The following is a 12,348-nucleotide window of genomic DNA, read 5'->3' on the forward strand; positions in this document are numbered from 1 at the left end:
GAGACTAGTACTCCCCAGTAGCAATCCCCTTAAGGGTCAAACACATTTGTTCCCAAGTGAGGCAGCAGGCAGCAAAGACCCAACTGTGTAGTAGATCAATTTCTCTCCACTGCACTTGTTGTACCCACAGCGGCAAGAACTGACTCTAAAAGTTGTGCCCGTTTGGCCTTCTCAAAATGCCTGACTTCTACCTCCCAGCGCTCTATGATGAGTCTTCGCAAGTTTGCTTGCAATATGGTAAGAGCTGGACCCGGCGCTATTTCTAAGAGCTACAAATTTTTTGCATGCTTGCAACCCTTCACTTCCACCTCCCAACGCTCCAAAATTAGTCTTTGCAAGTAGGACTGAGAAACCACAATAGGGCCAGGTGTTTGGCGAAATGGTGGAGGAAGCGGATACATAGGCTCATCGAGCTTTGGCCTGCAAGCCAGTGAGTATATGGGCTGTGATGAAAACGTGCAGCTAACCTTTTGATGATAACATTTCCATTTTTACCAGTAGCTGTTTTGTTGCCTATGGCTGGTGACATGGGACTATACAATTTGTCAGAGCACGCCAGTGAGTGTTTGATGCAGACTCCATACCGCTTGTTGACCGAGTTATCCATGGTAATGAAAATATTGCAATGTAGTAATGGTACACTCGCTGCTTTTTATAATTTCACGTCCATTGATCACAGCTTTGAGGTCTGAACTTTACAAGCCCTGAAATCAGCCCATAGTGTCATTTTGATGCATTAAGGGATTACAGCTGTAAGACACTTGTAATACATCAACAGTTACTACTGCTCATTGAGAATCCTTGGTGAATCTTCAAGGATCCCAATGCATCAGTAATGCATTAGCACTCTAAGTGATGCATTAGCACTATTGCCCAGTGGGGGCGCTTCTGGTTGCCTAATCCAGCTTCCCCGGCCATTAAAAATCGGGTGGGTACCTTACAGGAGTGATGCATTAGCGCTATTGCCCAGCAGGGGTGCTTCTGGTTGCCTAATCCAGCTTCCCCGGCCATTAAAAATCGGGTTACCTACCCTGGCCATCAAAAGTGAGTGGGTACCTTACGAGCCCTTACCCTCGGACCCTTTAAATGTGGGTGGTAGGCTGGTAGTGGGCCTTCCTGTACCTGGCTACCTTTATAGAGAAGTTGGTTTGCCTTCGTGCTGCGTGGCTGTGTTGGTTGGGGATAGCGCATACATACCCCACACTTCTGAAAACTTCATTCAACCATTGAGCGACAAAGTTCAACAATGGCATTTCCCAAGTGTCCCAAATTTTGTCAAACTTCAACGGCGGCATTTCCCGAGCATCCAAAATTTCGTTGAAGTCCAAACTTGTAGCGACAAACTTCAAAGTATACATTGTCATAGCTTAACAAGGTCCGGCAATTCTTGTTCACATGTAGTTGAGAACAACCAATAGATTAGATTGAAACAGATTCGAGATTTTAAGCAATATGTACGGCTAACAGTAAGACAGATGGCACAGTGCAGTACTGCTAATTGAAGTATGCATGCCACAAAGAATCAAGATGTTAGGCAATATGTACAACCAACAGTAAGATGGATGGCACTCGCAATCATGCAACCTTAGATTTTCTGAACGAGAACTCAATGATGGAAAATGACAAAAATTCAACAACACTCACTTTTTATTAGATGTGTTACCAGTGTTCTCAGCATTGCGTTTGCTGCCGCGTTTTGAGCCCTGTGTTGTTGATGTAGCATTTGCGCCTCCGCCTACTTGACCAGACCGCCGAGGAGTATCACCAATGACATTGTCCAATTCACGGCGATTGAAAGGGACTGATTGGCGTGCCCTACCAGTACGCTGAGCGCCAGGCTGTTCTTCTTCAATATGGCGAGCAATGGGCTGAGACGCTGAGACTGGAAGAGGCTCAGGTGCCGATACAGAAAGTGCTGGTGTTGGCTCAGATGCAGAGGGAGCAGACACAGAGGGAGCAGACGCAGAGGGAGCACGAGACTCAGATGCAGGTGCTGACTGAGATGCCAGAGGTGCGGGGATCAATGACTCTGGCTCAAAAGTAGAGGGAGCAGGAGGCCTGGGGGTCGCAGGTGCTGGCTGGAATGTAGGGGGAGCAGAAGTAGAGGGAGTAGGAGGTCTGGGTGTCGCAGATGCTTGCTGGAATGTAGGGGGAGCAGGCGTTGCAGAGAGAGTATGAGCAGGCATTGCAGAGAGAGTATGAGCAGGCACTGCAGAGAGAGTATGAGCAGGAGCTTCAATGGACACAGGAGGCTGAGGACCATGGAGCGCTGGGTCTAACTGAAAAGCAAGGGGAGTAGGAGGCATAGGCCAGACAAATGGAGGGATTGGAACTTCACGCTCCACAGGAGGCAGAAAAGGCAGATGTAAGTCAGCGCCGCCCTCTGAATCCATGCTGGCCCCAACAGATGTCTCCAGAAAAGAGGATATTGCAGCCTCATAGTCAAATGGCTCAGTGGAAGCGAGAAAGTCCAAGTCATGCGTATGTGAGCTTAAGTCCTGCGTATGTAAGCTTAAATCCTGCGTATGTAAGCTTAAGTCCTGTGGCGTAGTTCCATTAAACTCGTGAATGTGATGCATTAACCTTAAGCCCACCTGAGTGAGTAAGTTGAACTGTGTTTGTGATGGTGATGCATTACACTCGTTTGGAGTCAACTGATAAAGCGCGCCCCACTCCCTTGAGCTTCCAGGACCAATATTGCCCCCTGGTACTTTTGCTGCAGCGGTACTTTCACCACTGTGAACCTCATCCGCCTCACTATCTGAACCCTCATCATCCGAGTCATTATCATCACATTCAATCTCTCTCTCTCTGTCGTGGTCACGGTTGGTAGCTGGGAGAGAGTCCTCGTGCTCTAAACATCAAGTTTAACATCAGTAAGCACACGATTCCCCATGCCAATCACTTACTGATAGTACTGTCCACAAAACTCGCAAATGCCTTAAGAACCTCACTGTACATGACATACAAGTCTGCAAACTGGCCACCAGTGGCGCATTCACCAAGGTGATAACTGTTGGATGATTTAATTACTGATTGATTATAGATAGATAACTTGGCACATACTCAAAGAATCGTATATTACCCCCAACTTCTGGATCGCGGCCACCCATGAGGACGGAGAACTTCCATCCGCCAGTCATGTGGCTCAGGTGTTGGAAGATACGATATAACACCACCAGAAGGTCATGGATTGCCCTGCGTAACGGTGAATCTTGCTGAAGAAATGCTCAAAGTAAAAGTACATACTTAATCTTGGTATCATCATCTACCTCTTCCCTCACCTTAGCTTGGGTGACCTTGCAGGCTTTCTTGAACTTCTTTTTCAACTTTTGGTGCTCCTTCTTAACCTTCTCTTTCACAGCAATCGACTCTGCCTCGTATTTCTCTGCTGTGATCTCACGACACATGCGGAGCTTAGAGCCACGCGAGGTAATTCCCCCCTCTGCAATTGCATTGTCGGCTGACTGCTTGATGTGGTTGGCATAGTACATCTGCGAGTAAACCTCGACTTCCTTTGGCGCACGCATGGATGTGCCTCCTGCGAGTGTTTTTTCCATGGCAAGCACTCCTCTCGAACCACCTGAACATGCAAGACGCGCAGGGTTTGTCTTCCACTGATACCAGCACATGATTTGCTGTGATCAACAGTAAGCAAATGTTTTGATAATGTAAGTGAACATGTACTTCTTTTCGCTTTTTTAATGGTGTCTTATACACCTCCTTTTGCTCCTCAGTCAGCTCATCCTCGTCATCAACATTGGGATAGTATATTTTATGGACTGGCCATTGGGCAAAAAATTTCTTGTTGATTTTGGGCCAGAACTCCGTGTAATTTTTTGTCGGCATGTAAGTGCGATATTCAGCTAACATTGACATCAGGACGACATCTTGCTCATCCATAGCCCATGTCAGTGGAGCCATTGTGTTGAGTACTGCGCGAACACGTAGGCAAGGGGGGTTTGAGTACGAGTATAGCGCACCAAGACACAGAACATATAATGCATTACTTGATATGCAACTTTGCTGTCAAACGGAGACACAGAACATACAATGTATTACTTAGTCGCTGTCAATATTCAACTTCACTGTCAAATGGAGGATCTCGATGTCACAAGTATATACCAGATGCTAATGCATTACTTGGTATCCAACTTCGCTGCAAATGGAGAATCTCGATGTAAACACGAACATCTATCTATGCTACAAAGAACCTCAATATATCTATCTTAGAGTTATCTGTACAACATACAACCCGCGGGTGTATTCAGCTGTCTGCGGGTTCTTTAAGTCCGGTCTTCTGGTATGCGCTGAACATTTAACACTTACTGGATGGTATGCATGGCATGCATATCCAAGTAAACTCTAATACATCTGGTGGTGTCAAAGTCATTGCGCAAGCGAGCTGCCTTTCTCCTGAAAAATAGTTCTTAATCAACTGCGAACCAAGGGTGATCAAAGGTTGAAGTAGAATAGAAGCAAATAGAACTTTACCTCTTGGTGTTTTGGAATCCACGCCTGGATTATAGCTTCCCCCAAGCTGCTAATTGTTGTGGTATCCCCACCCGGGTAGACGCCGCGGTAGGAAAGGTAGACATCGTGCTCAGGCCATCGAGCGAACCATACCTCATAAACAGACTCCAAGAACTTGTCATAGTTGCTAATGGGAATCTTGTTGAATCCGTCATATAGTTCAGCAAGAAATGTGCATTGAGCTGGAGACAGGTACTGTGCTTCAAGTTTTTGAGACATTGAGTGGGAAGGGCGGAAGAGTGTAAGAATGCAACTTATTCTCTATAATAACTATGATAAAGTTAATGCATTACAATTTACAAGGACCCGGCAGATATGTGTGCTTACAATCTCTGAAAGTCCATAAGTCCTTGGTCAACATTTATCGACAATTATAGTAGCACATCACAGAGTCTCATACAGTAAGTCCTCCTGCCTGCACCTGTCAGCAAGGTCGGACATCCCTGATGTTCCGTAGCACCACAGTTCCTCAACTGCAGCTATAATCTTTTTGCACCGCTTAGAAATTGCACAGACCTCCTTGAAAAATCTTGTCATGCCCATCTCTTTGAGCACACTTGCTTCCAGTGCCTGCAGACCAACCTGAACCTCTTCAAGATGCGTGAGGACCTTGAGAAGCTTGCTGGCGTGCCCTCAGCCCGGGAGGAATCTTCCTCATGCTTGGCAACTTGCTCCAAAAGGAAAAAGGTACGCACTTCATTGATTGATAATAACAGCTTCTCATGCATCTCCAGATGGTTATATGGCCTCTTTCTTGCAATCGACGCGAACTTTCGCCTGAAGAGGCAGATAGTCTCAAAGGATACTGTGGATCCGAGTTTGTCCTGTGGGTGGGGATACTTTGTTGACGAGACCACATACAAGACACATCTTACCAATCACAGCATGGAAGTCCAAGAGGTATGTATCGTGTTTTGTTTTATCTTAAGCTTGTATTGATAGATGTAACACAGAAAAGCATGTGCGCTAGTCATAATGCAGTGAACATGGCAGAATCGAAGTCATCAAAGGGACTAGCAGCCACGGGACTTGGAACCATCAACTGTGCCCGACATAATATGAAGCTTCCGAACGGTGTTGGGGACTTGCAGAAAGGCGAGAGGTACGTACCGCTTGGATGTGCATGGACCCACTTCATTGATTTGCCAATTCCAGATATATTAATATGGATTTTCTGTTCTTTTCAACCTTACATCACCGCTCTCTCAAAGTTCTTAATGTGTCATATGATATCACGTGCCAGTGGCACAAAAATCTGTGGGCCAGGATGGTAACACTTCCAGAGGATTATCAGCTTGATCACGCAATCAAAACTGTTTGCTTCTTCGTACCCAAATTCCATCTTCCTGCGCACATCGCAAAATGCCAGACAATGTTCTCTTTCAACTGGTCTCATTGGGTTGGGCGCACTGATGGCGAGGCTCCAGAGTGAGGATGGTCGAACACCAACCCAGTGGCTTCTAGTACGAAAGAGATGGGTCCAGGTGGTCGATGGGACACGTTGGACGATCATTTCAGAGACTGGAATTGGAAGAAGGTCGTCAACTTAGGTAATTAATAATCATCCCCCGAAGCAGCAGCTCTAAGTGTGCATTTCAGGGGCGAGCTTGCTATGGAAGATGAAAGAAGCAATGCAGGAGAAGGTGGCCTTCCATGTGGCCTTCGAAGAACTCGATGCTGCCATTACCAAAGAACATCGCGTAGCCTGGACGGCAGAGGTAGAAAGGTGGGAGGATAATCCCAATGACACATGTGTGCCAAATCCATTTGAGGCTAAATCAATAGGTCCGTCTGAAAAGGAGCTGATTTGTCATAGCAATCATGCAGGCTGGTGCACGCCTGAAACTAGCGCAACTGGAGGCAAAGGAGCTGGAAAGGGGGGCAGATGTACCGCTGCACCCGGAGGTCTCACCGAGTGTCTTCATAGGATTGGGTCTGGATTTAAAAGAAGAGCAGTAAGTTTGGTTGTTTTCTTCTCTGTATTACAATGCTGATCATGATGCAGATGGCATGTCACTAGGTTCATGAAGGGTCTGGGTAACCATGTCACAGATACCCAGAAAGGAAACCTGCAATGTCAGAGGAACACTTTACATCGCAAAATCGAGTCATGGCGGATCATGCAAGCGCTATACATGCCTATCATGCATGGCACACTCTCTACTTCAATATCACCATCCTCTGATTTAGGGATCGATAATGCGGAGGACTTGAGGCTTTTTCTCCCTTCTGCTATCGGCAATTGTCCATGCCACGACCGCCTGCAACTCTACGAATGGGAACTACGCCTGGCTCAGGCACATGACGCGCTGGAAGAACTCAGGCAATGTCTGCAGATACGCTCATCACTCTTGACATACAAGAAGGACTGGGTCTGCGGGCAGGGTGCGAACACAAGGGCTCAAAATGCCTTGGAACGTGTTACTGGAAGACAAGCAGCCTGTACAGCAAGGTACCATGCTTCATGGGACGCACTGAATGTCCTGGCAGGAGAGCTTGGAAAAGTGGGGTGGCAAGGAGGACTTTGGCCACTGGAGCCCAACAATATATGACTGCTTATTGATCCAGCTATCATTCCTGGGCAGGGGAGACGAAAACTGACCTGGATTTGGAGGATGAGTGGTGTAGATAGTGGTGGAGATGGTACAGATGAAAACGGTGAGTGGCAATGTTCGTGGTCGCAGCCTAAACTAACACTAGATCAGGCATGAGGGTAGAATGGTGCAAAGCACGAGCTCGCGCGATGCACTAGGCTGAGGAGGTCGAATTGCTACATGAAGAAATACGTCGTGTCCTTCAATTTTTTCGGTGGCAGGCCAGCTGGTGGGATGAGCAGGGGCATCAGCATGTGGAGGAGGATACAGGGTGTCTTGAGGGTATACGAGCTTATGCTGCCAAGCAGGCAAACATTCGCCAAGCGTTCACCGATCATTTCCAGACTTTATGGTCTCCCTTTCTCTCTCCTGACACCATAGCCTTGTCGAACGTGGTTCATTCTAGCGCAGACCATGCTGCCGACCTCCCTAGTCTCTTGGTGCCGCCTCCACCCAAGGTGTAGTTGCTTATGTGCCTGTGTACATTATTGCCAATATATGTCTATTTTGCATCCCTGAAGTATGTGTGCGGTGTGTATGTAATGCTTCGTGGTACCTTAGATTGGATCTGGACACCCTTCTGGTCAGCGTGCTTCACAGCGAAGGTACCGTGTGAACCGATCTGATTCCTGGGGGGAACATGCTTCTGGTCAGGAACACACTTCTGGTCACTGTGCTTGACAGCGAAGGTACCGTGTGAACTGGAATTTGGATGCTGGAGACAGGGCAGGCGGAGACAGGGTAGGTGTGTCTTAGGGGCAGCTGTCTTACAACTGTAATGAATTAATGCATGATTCAGGCTTACAATTGTAGTCACTCATGTATTACAAGTATCTTACAATTATAAGACTTAATGTATCATCACCCCAGGGTGTTGTGCTGAAATCAACAAAAAAATTCAAGGTTTAGATGTGAGTTGTTTATGTCTTTCATAGCGCTATAAAATCTGCTGAACCATGGGTTAATTCAGACAATCATGGCTACCAGTCGCAAGGTTGCCTCCAAGCATGCAAAATCCACAGACACACAACCAGCACAACCACCTGTGCATACCACAAGTGGTCAACAGCGACGGCTGACCGAAAAAGAAAATTACTGTGGTAAATCCTGACAGTATTGTGCGAGAACGTCTCACTCACTAGCAACTCTACAGTCTCTGAGTCTCAGCACATTACCCATTGCCAAGAACACAAGGAAAAGAAGTTAGAGAAACAGAAGAAAAAAGTACTGAAGGCTACTTACCAAGCTGATCCTGACATCTTTGAGCGAGAGCCGTCTGAACTGCATAGCAACATTGATAGGGAAGAAGAAACTATGGTTTTATCACCCATTTTCTTTTCCGCAACTCAGAATAATCACAGATAAAATATTTATTTAGTTCTCAGATTGCAATATGCCATCCAAGCTGTCCCGGCCCAAGGTCCTGACATTCAGTGCTGGGAAAATCCCCCCGCCGATGTTGCATAATGCCAGTGCCACCCGCAAGGCTACTACCACAGGTACGTGTCTACTCTGTTAATTCTATACTAAGACTAATCCACCTCCACTACTATCAAGCAGCTCCAACTCTGAGTCCATGTGATGATGAGTCAACAGACTGTGACTCTCAACCTGAAGCTCAGGTTGACCACACTGATGACTCGGAAGAGGACGATAATGACAATGCCGAAGAACTATCGCCAATAGCTCGAGGGACCAAGTGACCACTTGATGTGACTTCGGAAGATGCCATAGTACTGCCAAAGATCAAGAAAAATTCAGATGGTTCATGCCAATGCATGAAAGCCAGTGATTTTGATGATGTCTCCAAAGAGATTCTTGTGACGGTGAGCTCTATTTTCCGGTGTCTAATTGTCACCCAGGCGCCATTTCCCGATAACCTTGCTGTCGAGACAAAATTGGCAAAAGCAGCCTGGCATGAGGCGTGTCAAATCAAAGGCATCAATGTCAAACTGATGCCTTTGGTGGTCAAAATGGTGAGTCGTCTGTTCTCCATGTGTTCTTCATCTGATTTATATCATACCTTGTGAAGTTCTTGACCCGCACATCACAAGTGCATGGGGAACTTAAAACGAAAATGCGATCACTGACTGGGTCTTTTTTCGGTTTCCGGACAAGCAATTCCAATGATGTGATAAGACAGAATAGAGATCTAGCAGAGTCTTTGAAAGACGGTTCTGTGTTTGCTTTCAAGGTACGCATTTTGATGATCTACATGGTGTTTCAAGTCCTGAGTCCTTGGACTAATAGGATTGGGCGTCGAAGAAGGGAATCTACAAGACCGAATTACTGCAACTGGGTATCAACGTCATGTGGTTTGCAAATCATCACGACGAAGGCGTCATATACCATAAATACTTTAATCCTATGCCCGTCGAAGTTATCGCTCTTGTGCTTACAACTGTGAGTCTCTTATTCTTATATTCAAGTTGATGGTGCTGATGAATCACTGGTAGATTGAATGTTGTATCGACAAATGGTTACAACGTCTGAAGGAGGATATTAAATTCACATTGGCTACTTATGGAACTGTCTACCATGATCATTTCGGCTCATTGCAGCACTTCAATGAGCGCACGGCGCCTTATAAACTCCTCGAAAGAATTCGTATCAATCTGCACGACACGGCTCAGTGCGTTGAACAGTGTCCTTTTCGCAAATGATATTCTAACATTCATGCTTTGAAGTTTCCATGCAGGTGTCGACACCCTCCCTACTATGTCGTCATCTGCATCCCAGATCAGTGACGAGGCATTCGAAGATGCCATCCAAGAGTATCGACTTGAGGAGCAGGATGATGCAGAGGCTAGCAAGTCATAAAATGTGTTGACTTGTTGATTAGTAGACATTCAAATTCAATTGTTTTTGTGATCCTGCGTGCTACTATGTGATATATGTATTACTATATAGCTGCTGGAAGCTGGCAGTAGTAGCGCTACATGAACTATGTAGTGCTATATAGCTGCCTGTAGTAGCACTCTGAGGAACTACAGTCTACTACAGTAGTACATGGTAGCGCTACCTGATTCTACATAGCACTATATAGTACGACATAGTTGCCTCACATACTATATAGAAGGGACTTGACTACCGAGCTACAGAGTCTACCCTGGCTATATAGTACTATATAGTCACCGGGCTTTTTCCTGATGATGACAGGGCACTGAATGTACTGATTCATGCTGGCGATGGCGGTCTGGAGCGAGAATGACAAGAACTCATCCATATCATTTGAGGTTGCAACTACTGGCTCTGACTCGTGGGCGAAGCTGACAGTGGGGATGGCGGGAGAGGCTGACGACAGGATAGATGGCAGGATAGGGAACAGCGGGGGAGGCAGACAGCGGCATAGATGGCGGCATTGACAGACCTCCCGGCATTTTCCGGCCAATCGCTAGTAGATGTTCCCCAGACTTACCAGCAGACACCTCCCATACTTTTGACACAGAGTCTGTGGTCTGTCTGCATAGACCTTATGCAGACCAGCCAGATCCCGCATTTTCTGACTGCAACCACCACATCAATGCCTGGACCATTTGTCAAGCACGATACCCAACCCCTTTTATTAGTACCTAGCATCCTTTCAATTCCTATCACTTGCTAAACCCTTCCTTTCGTTACTGTTCCTCCATTCATAACACCGCCATCTTCACCCTGTCAACAACTCTTATATCATTCTCGCTACTCTATCAAATACAACGCCACTCCCTTCAGCTACCGCTTTCACCGACCGTACACCGAGTAGTGATGGAAAAGTTCGGTTCAGTCCGGTTCACCAGGAAATTTGGTGAACATTGAACCGGACGTCACATTTGGTTCAGTGATTTTGCTGAACGCTGGACCGAACGTGCTCGAACGCGTTCAGTGCGTTCGGTTCACGTTCGAACGCTGAACGTCTGAAATTTATGCACAAGGTTAAAGACACTGCATGGCATCATGCGAGGGGCTTAGTGATGTTCCAGCCTGGCTTGGGCCCAAGCAAGCTGTGGCCTGTGCGCAAAATTCCAACAACATAAAGCACTGGAACTGGGATAGGTCAGAAGCAGACAAGCCTCGAACAAGTGAGTATGAAAATGGTAGAAATAATGTACATACATACACAGATATAACATGTATACCGGGAACAATGCAGGCAAACACAAACAAGGGGCGGAGATCACGCACTCCCTGAGAGCAGGACATCGCTGTGGCACCATCAGCATCAGGTCAGAAGTTCAAAACACGAGATCAGACACTATCTGAGAGCGGGACATCGCTGTGGCACCATCAGCGTCGGGTAAGCAGCTCAAAAGACAACATCATGCACTCCTTGAGAGCGGGACATCACCGGACCACCATCAGCGTCGGGTAAGCAGCTCAAAAGACAACATCACGCACCTCCTGAGAGTGGGACATTGCCGTGGGACCAAATTCTCGAGACCAGCTTGCAATGCATCAGCAATACTCTGAGTAGCATTGGCAGGCTCCTGTAAGAATCAGTAAGATGATGTCAATATTGGTGAGTGAAAAAAAAAAAACAAGGAAGAAAAATGACGCACCTGAAGGCATTTGGCACCTTGAAGACCACTACAGTGCATCCCAAGCACAACCCATCAATCTCTTCACCTGGGGAATCGACTTGGAACAAAGTACACACGTGATGTGACACGAAAGTCACTGAGCGTGAAAGGAATCTAACCCCCACAACATCACAAAATTCTAGGACTAGGTAGTGTTCGCGTTCGGCGTTCGGACACGTTCGAACACGTTCAAAAAGGTTCGGAGAAAGCTGAACGTAGAACCGAACTATGGGTTCGGTTCAGCCCATACCCCGAACCTTGAACCGGACTTCAGTTCGGTTCGGGAAAAGTCCGGTTCGAACCGCGGTTCAGGACCGAACTTTTCCATCACTAACACCGAGCCCTTGCCTTTAACTATTCTAGGACGACCCTTCCTCATCCTACAGTATAAGTAGCCCATGTACATTCCTAATGACGAGCAGAATAGAACAGTAGATTCCCCAGAAGAACGTCCCGAAGAACTCGTCTCATTATCTTTTCTTACCATCGCTATAACGCGGTCACTCTCGTTTATCGATTCACGATTGCTCTCGCATCCGTCGTCCCTCCTTTGAAGCTAACACTAACCATTATCATTCCTTCAGCGGTCTATCTACCTCCTTCGCACTCGCATCGCCTCTAGCTACGTACGTCATAGCTAACTTACACTAGTTGCAGAGAGT

At 46.7% G+C, this 12,348-nt stretch overlaps 5 protein-coding genes across 5 annotated transcripts; 4 read left to right on the plus strand and 1 right to left on the minus strand.

Annotated features, from left to right (window-relative positions):
- Positions 1-1,640: 1,640 nt before the first annotated feature.
- EDB91DRAFT_1244052 (uncharacterized protein) lies at positions 1,641-3,924 on the minus strand (the record flags this gene model as incomplete). Its single annotated transcript, XM_041322368.1, has 5 exons — positions 1,641-2,854; positions 2,910-3,013; positions 3,067-3,198; positions 3,250-3,638; positions 3,688-3,924. 5 exons carry the CDS (start codon positions 3,922-3,924, stop codon positions 1,641-1,643), a joined length of 2,076 nt encoding a protein of 691 aa, XP_041181780.1.
- A 779-nt stretch (positions 3,925-4,703) lies between these two features.
- EDB91DRAFT_1235016 (uncharacterized protein) lies at positions 4,704-5,965 on the plus strand (the record flags this gene model as incomplete). The annotated part of the gene is made up of 6 exons (XM_041321271.1): positions 4,704-4,774; positions 5,152-5,220; positions 5,268-5,433; positions 5,527-5,533; positions 5,554-5,635; positions 5,689-5,965. 6 exons carry the CDS (start codon positions 4,704-4,706, stop codon positions 5,963-5,965), a joined length of 672 nt encoding a protein of 223 aa, XP_041181781.1.
- Positions 5,966-6,007: 42 nt separating this feature from the next.
- On the plus strand, positions 6,008-7,085 carry EDB91DRAFT_1244054 (uncharacterized protein; the record flags this gene model as incomplete). The annotated part of the gene is made up of 4 exons (XM_041322369.1): positions 6,008-6,083; positions 6,133-6,318; positions 6,350-6,488; positions 6,539-7,085. 4 exons carry the CDS (start codon positions 6,008-6,010, stop codon positions 7,083-7,085), a joined length of 948 nt encoding a protein of 315 aa, XP_041181782.1.
- Positions 7,086-8,103: 1,018 nt separating this feature from the next.
- On the plus strand, positions 8,104-8,830 carry EDB91DRAFT_1244055 (uncharacterized protein; the record flags this gene model as incomplete). Its single annotated transcript, XM_041322370.1, has 4 exons — positions 8,104-8,227; positions 8,281-8,444; positions 8,506-8,626; positions 8,688-8,830. 4 exons carry the CDS (start codon positions 8,104-8,106, stop codon positions 8,828-8,830), a joined length of 552 nt encoding a protein of 183 aa, XP_041181783.1.
- A 75-nt stretch (positions 8,831-8,905) lies between these two features.
- On the plus strand, positions 8,906-9,947 carry EDB91DRAFT_1244056 (uncharacterized protein; the record flags this gene model as incomplete). Its single annotated transcript, XM_041322371.1, has 6 exons — positions 8,906-8,953; positions 8,990-9,103; positions 9,160-9,321; positions 9,378-9,530; positions 9,584-9,759; positions 9,815-9,947. The coding sequence occupies 6 exons, from the start codon at positions 8,906-8,908 to the stop codon at positions 9,945-9,947; spliced, it is 786 nt and encodes a 261-aa protein (XP_041181784.1).
- Between the last annotated feature and the right edge of the window lie 2,401 nt (positions 9,948-12,348).

This window comes from Suillus paluster (genome assembly GCF_016628075.1).
Source record: "Suillus paluster strain FC165 chromosome Unknown EDB91scaffold_6, whole genome shotgun sequence".
Lineage (NCBI taxonomy): Eukaryota > Fungi > Basidiomycota > Agaricomycetes > Boletales > Suillaceae > Suillus > Suillus paluster.